The sequence below is a fragment of the Delphinus delphis genome, chromosome 13 (assembly GCF_949987515.2).
Source record: "Delphinus delphis chromosome 13, mDelDel1.2, whole genome shotgun sequence".
In the NCBI taxonomy this organism is placed as follows: Eukaryota; Metazoa; Chordata; class Mammalia; order Artiodactyla; family Delphinidae; genus Delphinus; species Delphinus delphis.
The window spans coordinates 37,486,805-37,503,295 of NC_082695.1; the positions used below are offsets into that span (position 1 = coordinate 37,486,805).

Below are 16,491 nucleotides of genomic sequence, written 5' to 3' on the forward strand. Positions count from 1 at the left end.
CTATTCTGAACTTCGTAGAATACTCAAGGAGTTAACCAGAGTGATTCTGGCTTCCTTTGGCCTCCCCAGTGTTTTTTGTATAATAAAGACTTGGACACTGGAAAATGCATTCAGAACACAAGCCAAGCATTGAGTTCAGTGGGGATAGAGCAGGAGGGGTAACCCATGGGAGGGCATGGGTCCTGCAGGCACGTTCTGCCTGTGGCCTGCTGAATTGTAGATGTGCCGTTTGGGCCAGGTTTTGTGATAAGCTGGCTCTCTCGGTGGGGAGGGGCAAACTGCTTCACTTCCTGACCTAGAATCTCTTATCTGCAGCCTTGCAGATCCATTCCCTGCCCTTCCTACCGGCCCCTCGCAATGGGAACAGAGTCCCCCGTCTCTGGAAAGTAATGCTAAGAAAACAAACACTACAAAGGCTGGTAACAGGGGGATGTCTCTCTTGAATGTTTTTTGTGACCATCTAGGTTCAAGGAGGAGGGGGTCCCCCAGCTACGTGAGCCAGCAGGGTCTCTTTGTAGTAGGCATCTGTATGTTTGGCCAGATGTCCTCCCAGTGGAGGGCAGAGAGGGAAAGATAAAACAGAATTCTTATGAAAAATAAGTCTTGGGAGGAGGGAGAAAAAACAAGACGGAGAAATTGTGTCAAGTAGGACGGGAGGCCAGGCGGTGTCATCTGACATTGATTAAATGCTGATAGAGCAACGAGAGATGCGTGTCACTAGGAAGTGACCCTTGTTCTTCAGCATGTGAAGCAGTGACAACTGTCTGGGAGCAGATCTGCTTGAAGACCACATGCAGAAGATGTCCAGTGGCAAACACAGCGCCAGCACGCATGGTGAGAAGGGGAGGAAAGGACCCCTGCACTGGACGTCAGGGCACGTTCCTTCTGATTCTGCTTTACCTCGCCGGCCTCACTGTCTACATCAGTAACACAATGATGCTTGGCCGGATGACCTCTAAGCAATGCTCTAGCCCCAAATTCTGTTATCTATCATCATCTGCCCTCTGACCAAATCTTCTGAGGCTCTTCTAATGGAATGAAAGAAATAGCCCTGGAGAGGCATAAAGAGTTCACCCACCACAGTCCTAAAATCCAAAAGGAATGAAACCCTCCATCAACTATAAAAGTGTCATCCAATCTTTGCACAGCATCCCTGGGTCTATCCTCCTTCTGTGTTTTACAATTACCACCAAAGCAAGTTAATTGCTTTCTGAACATGAGATGTGGCATATCTCTGGGTCTACCTGTGCTTCCCCCACTCCCAATTCCAAAAATATGCTCACTCTAACTGGATATAAGGGGTCTTTGTTTCATTTTAAACTGCCAGATTATAGAGAGCTTACGAGCAGGTGTGTGTGTGTGTGTGTGTGTGTGTGCGCGCGCGCGCGTGTGTGTGCGTGCGTGTGCGTGCACGCACGCATCCTTTAGTTAAGGGTGAACGATTGAAAGTTTTCTTTGTTTTTGTTTTTTTCTTTTTGGCATCATCATGAGGTCAGCAGTATTTTGTTACAGGGTGAGGCTGGATTCCAGTGGGAATGGAAGAGGAATCTTCCACTGAGATCAGAAGATCTCACACTAGGATGGTGGCAGTGGAAATGGATAGGAAAGCTTGACCAGAGAGGCACCGTGGCGTAGGGGAGAGTTCATGGCGTTTGGAGTTAGACAGGCCCAGGTTCGAATCCTGGCTCTGATGTCTATGGGATGTCATTTCAGCTCTCACTACCATGCCATCTTGAAGCATTATTATATGAAGTAAAGGTGATGTAAAGTACCTATGTTAGAGTCTGACACGGTGTAGGCAGTAAGCGAACATCAGTAAACTGTGGATGAGATGATCATGACAAAAATATCCGCAGGAAGATTAGCAGGGTCTGATGACCTGTTGAGTTAGAGAATAAGTATAAGAGAAGACTTCAAGGTGTCTGAGTTTGACCACCTGGGGGATTGGGATGGTAGGAGTATTTAGGTTGGATGGAAATAAAAAAGTTGGGTGAAAGCTGGAGATCTGGCTTGGCAGGGCTAGTACCAAGGTCAGTTTTGGACACGAGCGATGGCACTGAAACATCCAGGTGGCAGTGGAAGGAGGAGGATGGAAAGGAAAAGGAGTCAAAGAAGTGAGAAAACTGCGATGCTGCGAAGCTGATTAACTCTAGGTCTGTTTGATCAGTAAGTCTGACTTTACAGCTTTACCTTCAAGGAATTGGCTAACCAAGGTTGATCCAGCATATGACCATCTTCTAAAACAAACCGTAGCTCCTCAAAATGTGTTCCTCCAACGAAGCATCTCCTGGACCTTTTTAGAAATACAGAATTTTAGCTCCTGCTTCAGACCTGCTGAATCAGGATCTGCATTTCAAAAATGTGATTTGTAAGCACTTGACGGTTTGAGAAGCACTGTTCTAAAGCATGGCGGCCAGACCAGCAGCATCACAGCCCCTGGGAACTTGTTAGAAATCCAGATTCTCAGGTGCCTTCTCAGACTTCCTGAATTAGAAAGGCTGTGTTTCAACAAGCCTTTCGAGTGAATCCAGTGCACCGTGGAGTTTGAGAATCATTGCTCTAAGTCATGGAACAGACAGATTGAGCCCCCTCTCCTTGGGTGTATAGCCCAGAACACTGGAGAGATTGGTTAAACCCTGAAACTTAATTTGAGTCATTGTTCTATGCTGTTTCTCTCATCATTTTGCATTAAACACAGCTGAAGAACTCTTTTCACCGAAGAAGGGCACAATGCGTAAAATTACAAACCAAAGGAGAGAAACTTCAGCTGTGGCTTAATCTTCACAATTTACCCATCAAAAGTTATTGAGCACAATCATAGAAGATCAGTCCTTTATATGCTATTGCTCCTGGGAGACGCTATTAGTAAGACACACATAGGGAAAGGAAGACTCTCGCGATACTCCTTACAATGTGATTTTCACATTAAAATGTCAAGAGTCTGTGTCTTCTGTGTTTCTCATCAGTCCGATGGCAAGTTCCTTTTTAATGGGTTAGTTTCTGGAGTCACTTGCAGAAGTGTTGGTGGTTTACCACTTAGACTAGAATGTTTCTCAAAAAGTTCAGCTGTGAGCACTAAAAATTTACCTCCTCTCATCAAAAATGTCTGGTTTTTCTGGTTGTTCCCTAGTTGTTATTTAAATCACTGTGATAACTTAAATAAGGGTCAGTGTCTGTTTTCTGTATATATGTAATGTACAAAGATGGTTATATATGGAGCATTTTAATCATAAAATTACCTATATTTTCTGCTATAGGTTATAGTACAGTATAGCTAGGGGCATGCTGGTAAAGCAATTGAGGGTGTGGGAGGGCATCATTTGTAGTGTTTGCCAATTTCCATGGTGTAAATACTCCTCCAGGGTTGATTTCAAGCTGCCAACTGTTTAACAACCGGTTCCCAAAATTCCTACAAATTTGACAATTGACTCTTGCAAGCCAGTAGGAACTAGCTCGAGCACACCAATGAAACAAACATCAAGGGACAAGTCACAATTTTTTTTTTTTTTTTTTTTTGCTGTGCGTGGTTCTCTCACTGTTGTGCCCTCTCCCGTTGCGGAGCACAGGCTCTGGACGCACAGGCTCAGCGGCCATGGCTCACAGGCCCAGCCGCTCCGTGGCATGTGGGATCTTCCCGGACTGGGGCACGAACCCGTGTCCCCTGCATTGGCAGGCAGACTCTCAATCACTGCGCCACCAGGGAAGCCCCAGTCACAATTTTTTTGTTGTTGTTGCTGGTTGTGTCTGAATTACTGTAGGTCCAATAATGGCTGACACAAGTAGATTTGGGTGTTTTAAATCTCTTGTCATGTAGAGATCTTTATTGAAATTATAATTATCATAATGGAATGTGATCTTGAAACTGTTCTATGAGACAAAGTTCTCTATTTTCAAGTCATTAAATACGTTTATAATAATATAATGGCGAGATTTAAAGTGCTTGTGTTGTTCAAGTATGTTTAATTTTAAAATACCACTCATCCTATAAGAGGGCATGTGTAAAAACTACATTCTGAGTTATGGTATTTGAACCAAAATGCAAAAAGATACTTTTGAAATGTGTTTTTGGTTACTATTATTAAGATTTGACTTTTCTTACAGGTATTCAGGAAGGAACACAATGTACCAAATGTAAAAATAACTGGGCACTGAAGTTTTCTATCATATTGTTATACATTTTGTGTGCCTTGTTAACAATCACAGTAGCCATTTTGGGATACAAAGGTAAGTACTCTTTCCTTTTTCCTTCCAAACAGCAAGTTTTCTTTCATTAATTTAAGCCTGAAAAAACAAGGACATTGGCAAGTGTGAAGTATTTCATTAATATAACTCTTGCCAACAAAACTTAAACATCTTAAGCTCCATCTTTGTGTCTTGAGCTTCTTGTAGCTGTGGGACCTGAAAGGAGAGAAGTAGCAATTCCTTTTGAGTCATTTCAACCATAATCATGGTCCTCTATGAGTTATAAATTTTTTTCCTCTTTGTTGCTTTTTCCTACTTATTTCCAAATACTCCCTCTTCCTCTATCTTCTTCCATCTTATCTCTAAGAGGCCCCACGAAAACCCTGGAGTCAGCACATGGGAAAACTGTATTGACAGAGGATAAGACCTCCAAGAGATATGACTTACTTCACCTAGGAACTGGCCAATTAATTCCCTTTTGTTTCTCTTCAGCACCTTTACTGTGGTCACTGTTTATATACCCCCATAAAAATACCACCCTGTAGAAATTAAACACAGAGGCGGCACCACCACCTCAACGGTACTTTATGGCACATCAGGCATTCTTTCAACATGTCTGGTTTAAGGTCAGTGGAGGATTTTTGCCTGAATCCTCCAGATCTGCAAAGTGGGTTGGTCCCCTCCCACCCCCCGTTCCAGACACCGCAGGTAGAAGGCGCCCTGATTCAGAATCACAAACTACATAAACCCTTTTATAGGAAACAGCCATGGGGGACTCTCCTGGTGGCGCAGTGGTTAAGAATACGCCTGCCAATGCAGGGGACACAGGTTCGAGACCTGGTCCGGGAAGATCCCACATGCTGTGGAGCAACTAAACCCGTGTGCCACAACTACTGAGCCTGCGCTCTAGAGCCTGTGAGGAGCCCGTGCACCGCAAGCTCGCTGCAACTAGAGAAAGCCTGTGTGCAGCAACGAAGACCCAACACAGCCCTAAATAAGTTTATTTATTTATTTATTTATTTATCTAAAAAAAAAAAGAAAAGAAAACAGCCATGGAAGCCTCACAGAGACATGCGAGATAGATGTGATGTCTGGTTTCAGCAAGAGGCAGACATGGGGTCTGTTGATCTTCGCTCTGCCTTCCCTCGGCACTGATAGATTAACAGTGGAGAATTCCCACATGTTCCCTTCTCTGTTCCTTGCCCCATAGACTTGACCTGGGGACAGAAGGATGCAAGGTGAATTCCCTCCAGCTTGTAACTCCTCCCACTGCTCTCCCAGCGTTTATCGGTTTCCTGAGAAAACAATGTACTGGAATAAGAATGGGCTTTGGAGCCAGACGGTCCCGGTCCAGTTCTTGAGTCCACCATTTGTAATGCAATCGTGAATGTTTATTAAGTGCTCGCTGGCGTGCCGGGCATCACGCTAAATCCTCTGCATGGCTGTGTAACCTGGGAATGAATCATAACCCCTTGGTGTTTCTGATTTCTCATCTGTAAAATGGCAATAGTAATGCCACTCTTCAAGGTGATGGCGATGAGCAAAGATGATGTAACTGAGCCACCTGTCCTAAGGTTGGTCCCAGTAGCGAGTGGCTGAATCTCTCTGTTCTTTGCTTCTTCATAACTGCGTTTTTACAGCTCTAGCTATGAGAATGGCAAAACATGTTAAAAAATACTCAGTATAGTCAGGGCTTGTTAAGTCCACTTTTAAGGCTATTTCCATGGAAAATTGTGTGCATCCTGCAGTGGGCTGACTGATGAACTTGGGCAATGGAAGTTTGGAAAATTACCAGGTCATTCTATCCATTTGCGATGAGTTAATCTAACCTAGGATTAACAGAGCAAGTGTTAAGAAAGGCTATTAAATCATGGCGGGGCTGGACAGAGGGAGGCGGGGGAGGAAACTTAGTGGGGAAAAGGAAGGTGTTTTATGTCCCAGGTAATTCAGCCTGGTTGTCTTCTTTCACTGGGTCATTTAGGTCATTACTCACTTGACAACTTTTCCTAGTGAACTCAGATAAAGGAGATGCTTGAAATCAAACAGTCATTTAATAGGTATCTTTAGGGCTCAGCACTATGTGATATGAAAGTAAACAGAGATGAGAAAGGTTTGAAGAAATAGCTCTGTATGGTATTTTGGCATTTTTACCTCTGCAAAAAGATATGGTCTAGGATCTTTATGCCTTAAGAATTATACAGAAAGATACAAAATAGGGGGCTTTGTTTATTTTTAAAGTACAGATATTTCCTCCATTTTTATGACAGTAGAAAGCCCTTCTCGGCTCTGGCATATTTGTGTGGGCTGGTCCATTCACCCGGAACACCTTTTCCCTGTTCTCCACCTTTCTCTGTATGACTTTCTCTTCTTTCCCTTCATGTCTCCCTCAGACACATGTACCGCAAGAAGCCCCTGAAAGCTGAGCTGGGTGCCCTCCTGCTGGTCCCCATGGCATCCTTTTTTACTCTTAGCCCCTGTCGCACTATATCGTTATGGCCAATGGGTCTGTCTCACCACCCAAACTGTAAGCTCCACGAAGACAAGAGACTCTCTTTTATTTATCATATCTCCCACTAGCATCTGGCTCATAGTACGTAATAGTTACCCAATAAAGTTTACTAAATGAATTAATGAGAAGATGGATGGATAATTGGATGGTTGAATTGTAGATTAGGGCCGACTTCTATAAAGGCAGTCAATCAATGCCCAGGGACCTCTAAGCCAATTGCTGCGACTCAAGGCCCTACCTAGAAGCTTAAAATCCTGAAGATTACTTGGCCTGCTCTGGGGTGTATCTCGCCAGGATGAAGGGCGAAGAGATTGAGGGAGTGAGACAAGTTGGAGTCCCCTCTTTTCCTCCTTCAGGGTCCCCATCCCTCAGGCTTCTAATGACAAAAATAAGGTAACACAACATGCAATTTTTGTCTTTAAACACAGCCTTAATGAGCTAAAATGCTGATATTTTCCAGATGTGTTTTCCCTTTACTTGAACAGTGATTCCTCTTTCTTGCTGATAAGACTCTGGTGACCCAACATGGTAAGAGGCAGAAAGATAAGTTCTCCCTTCACACATCTCCCTTTGAAGTCTGGAGGAACTCGCTCCACTTAAAAAAAAAAAAAAAAAAAAGGGAAGAAAGAAACAAAAAAGAATATTCAGTGAAAAAGAGGTTTCTCTGGAGGAGAAGTTGGAAGGAAGTGAAATAGAAACTCCTTTATCAGAGTTTGCAAAGGCAATTCCATGGTATTTTCCTCAAAACTGTTCTTTACTTCTCCTTTTATGTCACTTATGCAGCTACAGTTAGGATGTAACTTAAGCTCCTTCCAGAGAATTTGCTGATCAAGTCAGAGGATTGCTGAGTCACCCAGACAGGTCAGTACACTGGCTGTGACAATGAGGCATGTCAGCCACTTTACAGAAAGCACATTCTCAGACAGTTACAGCTTGGTGCACCCTCTGTCCTGGACTCTTTATCATCGGTCAGTGAAGCTTCCATGACAGAAGCCACCTCCTAAATTCAGTGGGTCATTTTTCCTCCAGAACATTCCCTGAACAGGAAAATCCTAGTCTGTGGTCCTGCCCAGCAGGCATCTACCTTAAGGGAATTAGGATGAAGATGAAAGACAGACATCTGAATCTTTTTCAGTAAGAACCTCCTCTGATGCAACATTCCTAGTCATAAATGTCTGCCTTGCTGCTCGGCTCTGCCAAGGTGGCAGTTGCAGCTGGATAAGTAGGCTTTCAGATGTGCATCAGATCACACTGTGTAGCTGTTGTCAGAATCCACGATAACACCCTATAACCAGATCTTCTGTATTTTTGTAATGAAATATGAAATAGTGTTCAAGGTAGAAATGTCTTTATTACATCACGAAGGAGCATAACTGGTATTACTGGGAAGTCCCAGGTACCAGCAGGGGGCGTGTTTCTCAGGACCACAGTCAGGCTGGTACAGACCCTCGTGAGCACCCGGCAGGAGCTCTGTGCTCTGCTCTTGTTCCCTGTCCCCAAGGCCTGGGCCATGAGCTACGTCTCTTGGATCCTCCATGTCCAGCTCTGGGCCACAAACCTGGCAGATACTTGGTAAACATCTGAGGTTGATGACTGTAAAGGGAAGATAAAGAAGACATAGTCCTTCCCCTGAAGGGACTTTTCTTGGAAGAAACCATATTTAGGAAAAAGAAATACTGGATGAAAGGCAATGTGGAATTATAGAGCAAGCATGGATTTTAGAGTTAGATCTCCTGGCCTGGTATCCCACTTAGTCACTTATAAGCTGTGTGAGGGACTTCCCTGGTGGTCCAATGTTTAAGACCCCGCACTTACACTGCAGGGGGCGTGGGTTCAATCCCTGGTCAGGGAACTAAGATCCTGCATGCCGTGTGGCCAAAAAAATAATAAACATTTTAAAATTAAAAAAGTAAAGTGTAGATTTTTACCCCCCCCAAAATTAAAAATAATAAGCTTTGTCACTCTGGACAAGTTACTGAACATCTCTGAGCCTCAATTTTTTTTCATCTGTATAACAGCAGTCATAAGGATTAACTGCAGTGACGATGCAGTGCACCTTGCAAAGAGCAGGCAATCCACAGAGGCTGTTTTTATTGCCATTCAGATAAAGGGTCCATTGGTGTGGAATCAGATCATCAGGCAAGGCTTAGCACGATGGGCTGGTGAGATTCGGAGTAGACCTTAAAGGACGGTGGAATCCAGACGAGGGAGAAGGAGGTTAGTGGCCCAGGCCAAGGCATGATACCAACATGCTTTTATAGAAAAGGTATTATTGTCAGATGATCCTAGAGAATTGAGTTTTGGGTACTTAAAGAAGGGCAACACTTCAGATATGACACCTAAAGCAATGATACTTTGAAGAAAAAATCTGTCAAGAAACACTTTCCAATAAAGGGGAGCCTGTGAAAAAACAGACTGCTCGTGACCCTTCTGTGTTTCATGTTTGTTTTCCTCATATGAGAACAATCTACAAACTGAGGTCTCCCTCCAAAGATGGGGAGTTTCCAGGGTCAGAGAGGATGGTCTGCCACTATTTTCCAGAGAATTTGTGCTAATGAGTTAAGAGTAAAAAAAAAACAGCGAAAATGCTATGTGCTATTACAGCAAGTGTTACTTCTGGATCCCCATCAGTCTAGTATTTTAAAGCAGTTAGCAAGCTGCCAGTTTTGCAGCCCTCAAGTTTGCAGCTTTATACCCAGATCCTGTGTTTTTAAACACAGACACACAGGCAGTGGTGCAGGTAACCAATTCATAATCCTTGTGGGCGGGGCAAAGAGTTTCCTAGCACCAAGGAGAAACCTAACAGGTTTTTGGGTTTTTTTCATGAACGTATTTATTCCTTTTACTCTATACAAACCTGAATTAGCTGTCTATGACAGTTCTGTGTTTTTAAAAAGTAAAATGGAAGAAAAATTAGAGAGGGTAGAAAATGACTGCCTGTCAGCATATTCAGAGGTTTCTTTGGCTTCCAGGAAAAAAGGTCAGGACTTAAGATCCTGTATGTGGTTTGAGGACAGACTGAGGCATGTGTTTGATTTGAGGATCAAAACTGAACCTAAACTTGTAAACATTCGTTGTTTTTTTTTTTTTAAAGGGTAGCTTTGCTAAAATGTAGATGAAACATTTTGTTCTTCCCATTTTCCAGGGATTTAGGAATGTGCATGCGCATCAGACAACCCTCAGATTATTATAACTATACCTCTGTGTTTATATAGTCATCTTAAAAAAACGATAATTATTCAACTAAATGCCATACTCATTGCCAGTGTCGAGGCCTCCCTGCATTGGTTGGTTTATACGTTTGTTTGCATAACCTCTAGCTCAGTCGATTTTTTCCACAGGCCTCAGCAGCCAGCAGGCAGATTCTCATTTATTTAAATAAACGGTGTAATGAATAAGTATGTGATGAATACCTACTACGCGCCACACACTGAGCTAAGAGCTGGAGATAAAACCAACACAAATTGTCCTGCCCTAAAGGGTCCTAGAGTAGAGAAACCATGACAACACAGTGACGAGAGTCCTATAATCGGGAGAGAGACCCCTGCAACATAAACTTCAGCAAAGATTTCCCACAGGACGTGACCAGCTGAGTCTTGAAGAGCAAGGAGGGCTTAGCTTGGGGAAGAGGCCAGGGAAGAACATTCTAGGTGGGGAGAAGCATGCACGGAAAGGCTTGGGGGAGAAAGAGCGTTTGGTGCAAAGCACATATTTCATTATGATCAGACTATATAGAAGCTTGAGATAGAGCACGACGAGCTTCTCCAGCTTCTCCACGCGTGGGAACATACTTCTGCTTCCTGATGGGAGCCTGGAGAATCTTCTCATGCAGTCCCACGTGGGTGGAACGCTTGCTGAATAAAATAGACTGGGTCCATTGGCTGATAAGTAGTATATAAAACATATTCATGCTTAAAAAATTAGTCATTATTTTTTAAAAAGCTATCAATACCAAGAGGGACAGTCAGACTTGATCCCAAGCTGCTAGAGGTTGGATCTCACAGGAGTTACTTCTGGAGGGATATACTCTTATTTGACATTTATTTTTTATTTTTATTTTTTCACTTAGTACACTTTATTTTTTTCTATCTTTATTTTTTTATTGAAGTATAGTTGATTTTCAGGTGTACAACATAGTGACTCAATTTTTTTATAGGTTATACTCCTTTTAAAGTTATTACAAAATAATGGCTGTATTTCCCTGTGCTGTACAACATATCCTTGTTACTTATTTACTTTATACATAGTTTGTATCTCTTAATCCCTATCTTGCCCCTCTCCCCTCCCGTCTCCCCACTGGTAAACATTAGTTCTCTATACCTGTGAGTCTGTTTCTGTTTTGTATATATATATTCGTTTGTTTTATTTTTTTAGATTCCACATATAGGTGATGTACAGTATTTGTCTTTCTCTGTCTGACTTATTTCACTAAACACGATAGCCCTCGGGTCCCTCCATGTTGTTGCAAATAGCAGAATTTCATTCTTTTTTTATGGATGAGTCATATTCCATTGTATATATATGTATATATATATAGAGATAGATATATATATATACACACACATACCACATCTTCTTTAGCCATTCTTTTGTTGTTGGTCACTTAGGTTGATTCCATATCTTGGCTATTGTAAAATAATGCTGTTGTGAACATTGGGATGCATGTATCTTTTCGAATTAGTGTTTTCATTTTCTTCATATATATACCCAGCAGTGGAATCACTGGACACATGGTAGTTCTGTTTTTAGTGTTTTGAGGAACCTCGTTACTGTTTTTCATAGTAGCTGCACCAATTTGCACTTTCACCAAGAGTGTAGTAGGGTTCCCTTTTCTCCATATCCTTGCCAACATTTGTTATTTGTAGACTTTGAGGATAGCCATTCTGACAGGTTTACACCTGTCAAGGTGTAAATGAGATATGAGATATCAAGGGGATATCTCATTGTGGTTTTGATTTGCATTTCTCTGATGATTAACGATGTTGAGCATTTTTTTCACATACCTGTTGGCCATCTGCATATCTTCTTTGGAAAAATGTCTGTTCAGATCTTCTGCCTGGTTTTTTTTTTGTTTGATTGGTTGGTTGGATTTTTTTTTGGTGGTGGTGGGGATCTCCTGGAAGATGAGTTACAATGACATGGCTTGAGTTGTAAGGAACAAGAGACAGTTGTTGAAATGCGTCCATTCCAGATGAATAGGGAAACACTGAAGTCTCAAGAAATGTTGCATTGAAAGGATGAGAAGAAAAAGATGCTGAAATCAGAGAGAAGGTACACCATGTCTTGAAGTTCTGTGGTTTATAGCCTCAAAGATAGAAAAGTAGAGTAAAATTGGGTGATGCTGATTTCAAAAGGAGGAAAGGGTTAAAAGATATTTCAAAGATAAGGATCAAGATGTGCCAGAGGTAAACAATTATGTCAATACCTACAGTGCCCACTAGGGAGGACCTCCAGGGAAGTGGTGTTATTGGGAAGGAATCAGGTTTTCATTTATATGAATAGGTACAATATTAGAGAAGGTAGAAGATGAAAGAGATTATGACATAGGATGGATCACTGTTAGGGAGAGTAAGAGTTTTCTTCTTTATAGACTAGAGTTTAGTGACCTGGATATTTTTATTCCAATAATACGAAAGATGAAGGCTGGTATAAAGAGAAGGAAATAGATAAAAGTGAGTCTGACACTGCAACTTTGGAATTCAGGGAGGCATCGAGGATGCCATAAATCAATTTAAAAAAAGATATATATATATGTGTGTGTGTATACATATATGTTGCATATTCATTCTCTATTTTAAATTACAATAAAGTATAATTAAGTAAGTTTGGTGTTTATATAATAAATCTGCCCGTTTTTTTTTTAAATTTATTATTATTATTTTTTTTTGCAGTACACGGGCCTCTCACTGTTGTGGCCTCTCCTGTTGCGGAGCACAGGCTCCAGACGCGCACGCTCAGCGGCCATGGCTCACGGGCCCAGCCACTCCGTGGCATGTGGGATCTTCCCGGACCGGGGCGTGAACCCGTGTCCCCTGCATCAGCAGGCGGACTCTCAACCACTGCGCCACCAGGGAAGCCCAATCTGCCCGTTTTTTAATTGGCATGTTTGTTTTATTGATATTGAGCTGCATGAGCTGTTTATATATTTTGGATATTAACCCCTATGGGTCATATCATTTCCAAATATTTTCTCTCATTCAGTATGTTGTCTTTTCATTTTGTCACTGGTTTCCTTTGCTGTGCTAAAGCTTTTAAGTTTAATTAGGTCCCATTTGTTTATTTTTGCTGTTGTTTCTTTTGCCTTAGGAGACAATTCCCAGACATTTTAGAATGGTACATTTAAATTCATAACCATGGACAATTACTGCCTTCTGAGAACGAATAATGACAGTGGCTTTAACACTGCATCACTAACTTTCCCTATCATGTACAATCAGGAAAATGCTGGGAAAAAAGTCTTCTTAGTCAATTATTATTTGGAAACCCACTTAGGCATCTTCTTGGGAACCGATAAAGATTCACTTGTCACTACGGAGAAGCAGATTTTCAGGCCTCAGTGATGAACTCATGACAGAGAGTAGCAAACACCCTTGACTTTGCATCCCTTTTACAACAACTTTATGTATAGACTTGAGCTAGATTTTCTTTGCCATGGAATCTCCTTCCATATAATCGAGTTATACCTACCAGGAATGGTAGGGAGTCTGATAAGTGACAAAATATTGTGTTATGCCTCCACCTATGGAAGTTAATATAAAAAATAACACAGATTGAGGATTTCTATAATACAAAAAATATTTAATGAGTTCCATACAATTTCTAAAATCTCCAAGCCAATACAGAATCCTGAGAACAGCTTTTAAGAACATACAGTTCTCAACCAAGTAAACTACCACCAGGGTTTATGACAAGTACGTTACTTATTTTTCTAAAAGAATGGCTTTTTCCCTATATTTGATTTCTTTTATACTCTTTTTCTTTCACTCTGTTTCCTTTATTCTGTAATGAAATGCTCTCTTGTTGAAACTGAAAGATAAAATATGGGCAGGTGTGTGTATTAATCCATTGATTTCCAAATCTTAGTTGTAGAGAAAATGGACAGTGTTACAGGTGGCATGGAGACATCTCGCCAAACCTATGATGACAAGCTCACAGCAGTGGAAAGCGACCTGAAAAAATTAGGTAATCTGCAATGAGAGTAAACTATTAAGTTGAATCCCCTAACTCAACTCTATGTAAATGACCACAGCTTTTTAGAATGACATGGCTCTAAATTCACATTCACCCAGAAAGGCTTTAAACTTTCATGTTGTGTGTTGAATCTTTCCTCATGATTTAATTCAAAGACTTTAAAATTTTAAAGTTAAGGACCAATTTTGGAGTTGAATTCCGCTCCCCAGAAAACACTATTGTGTGCCACATAAAACCTGAAGACCAATCCTGATCAAAAAGAACCACAAATACCCTTTATTAAAAGCTCTTTTATGAAATACTCAGTAAATTCCTATTTGAAATATTTTAAACTTCATAAAAAATTGTAGAGATTAATTAAAAAAATAAAAGATACCAGCCTATTCTTATCCTGTGATTTTTTTCAATTTTTTAAAAAGGAATTTTGATGAATTAAACAGAAGGTTATTGCCTTCTTGACGTCCTTCCCAGTGCTCTAGAATCAGGAAAATTCCCCCTCCTTTGAGATAAGTGTTCACCCAAGTTAGTCTGTCCTAGTACTCAGTAGCCTTTCCAATTTCTGAGGACCCAGTTTTAAGAGAGAGATGGATTTTACTACTGCAGTGCAGTCTGCATATCCCACAAATTTTATGTATGAAATAGAGCACATCCCAGTTAGGTCTCTGGGATCTGTGACCTCACCTGAACACTTCTCCATCCCACCAATCTGAGTAACACACGTGTCTTATTCCAGGGGACCAAACTGGGAAGAAAGCTCTCAGCACCAACTCAGAACTCTCCACCTTCAGGTCAGACATTCTGGATCTGCGTCAGCAACTTCGTGAGATTACAGAAAAGACTAGCAAGAACAGAGATACGCTGGAGAAGTTACAGGTGAGCGGGGATGCGCTGGTGGACCAGCAGAGTCAACTGAAAGAAACTTTGGAGAATAACTCCTTCCTCATCACCACTGTAAACAAAACCCTCCAGGCATATAACGGCTATGTCACAAATCTGCAGCAAGACACGAGTGTGCTTCAGGGCAACCTGCAGAGCCAGATGTATTCTCACAACGTGGTCATCATGAACCTCAACAACCTGAACCTGACCCAGGTGCAGCAAAGGAACCTCATCACAAATCTGCAGCGCTCTTTGGATGACACAAGCCAGGCAATCCAGCGAATCAAGAATGACTTCCAGAACCTGCAGCAGGTTTTCCTTCAAGCCAAGAAGGACACGGATTGGCTGAAGGAGAAAGTGCAGAGCCTGCAGACGCTGGCTGCCAATAACTCTGCCTTGACCAAAGCCAACAATGACACCCTGGAGGACATGAACAGCCAGCTCAGCTCCTTTGCAGGGCAGATGGACAACATCACTACGGCCTCCCAAGCCAATGAGCAGAACCTGAAAGATCTGCAGGATGTACACAGGGATGCAGAGAACAGAACGGCTGTCAAGTTCAGCCAGCTGGAGGAGCGCTTCCAGCTCTTTGAGACCGACATTGTGAACATCATTAGCAACATTAGCTACACGGCCCACTACCTACGGACACTGACCAGCAACCTGAATGAAGTCAGGACCACGTGCACGGATACGCTGACCAAACACACGGATGATCTGACCTCCTTGAATAACACACTGGCCAACATCCGTTTGGATTCTGTTTCTCTCAGGATGCAACAAGATTTGATGAGGTCGAGGTTGGACACTGAAGTGGCCAACTTATCAGTGATTATGGAAGAAATGAAGCTGGTGGACTCCAAGCATGGTCAGCTCATCAAGAATTTTACAATACTACAAGGTAAGAGAAAATTCTGAATTTGTGTTTGTATTAGTTATCTATGGCTGTGGAACAGGTGACCCTAAAACTCGGCAATTTAACACAATAAGCATGTATTATCTCGTAGTTTCTATGGATCAGGGATTCGGGAGCAGCTTAGCTTAGCTAGATGGTTAGTAACTCTCATGAGGTTGTGGTTAAGATATTGGCCAGGGCTGCAGTCTTCTGAAGCCTTAACTGGGGCTGAGGATCTGCCTCCAAGATGCTCATTCACATGGCTCTTGGCTTGTCAGCTGTTGGCAGGAGGCCTCGTTTCCTCACCATGTGAAATTGCTTGAGTGTTCTCACAACATGGCAGCTGGCTGCCTCCAGAGCAAGTGATCCAAGAGAAACAGAAAGAAGGAAGCCACGATGCCTTCTGTGACCTAGCCTCAAAAGTCACATACCATCACTTCCACCACATTCTCTAATTTAGAAACAAGTCACTAAGTCCATCCCACACCCAAGGGGGAAGGGAATTAAGCTCCATTTCTTGAAAGGAAGCAGAAATAACTAAGAATTTGTGGACCGTGCTCAAATGTGTTCCATTAAATATTTGTGGGATGAAAGATTGGTTAACTTGGATTTTCTTAGTGCCTAGCTATTTCAGTGCCATTATAAATCAGACTCCTTTGGAAGGAAGATTAATTCTTTTAGATCATGGAGTTACCATTAAGAGATTCCTACTTCTAAGTGTCACGAGCAGATGGATGGTTGGCCATTACAGTAACTGTTAACACCACAGAGGAGGGGCATAATGGACTTACATAAAAATCTGAGTTTTGCTCTCAACCAGATCATCCCTGTAAAT

The 16,491-nt window shown here is 42.0% G+C and overlaps 1 protein-coding gene and 1 long non-coding RNA gene across 2 annotated transcripts in view; one reads left to right on the plus strand and one right to left on the minus strand.

Annotated features, from left to right (window-relative positions):
• Positions 1-3,861: 3,861 nt before the first annotated feature.
• Positions 3,862-16,491, plus strand: part of COLEC12 (collectin subfamily member 12) — a 43,630-nt gene continuing 31,000 nt past the window's right edge. The window contains exons 1-3 of the mRNA XM_060028760.1: positions 3,862-4,224; positions 13,775-13,873; positions 14,616-15,662. Coding sequence (XP_059884743.1) covers positions 13,786-13,873; positions 14,616-15,662 — 1,135 coding nt within the window. The 5' untranslated portion in view covers positions 3,862-4,224; positions 13,775-13,785. The remainder of the gene's footprint in view (positions 4,225-13,774; positions 13,874-14,615; positions 15,663-16,491) is intronic.
• Positions 5,143-16,491, minus strand: part of LOC132436173 (uncharacterized) — a 73,726-nt gene continuing 62,377 nt past the window's right edge. The window contains exon 5 of the long non-coding RNA XR_009521722.1: positions 5,143-5,399. This is a non-coding gene — a long non-coding RNA (uncharacterized lncRNA). The remainder of the gene's footprint in view (positions 5,400-16,491) is intronic.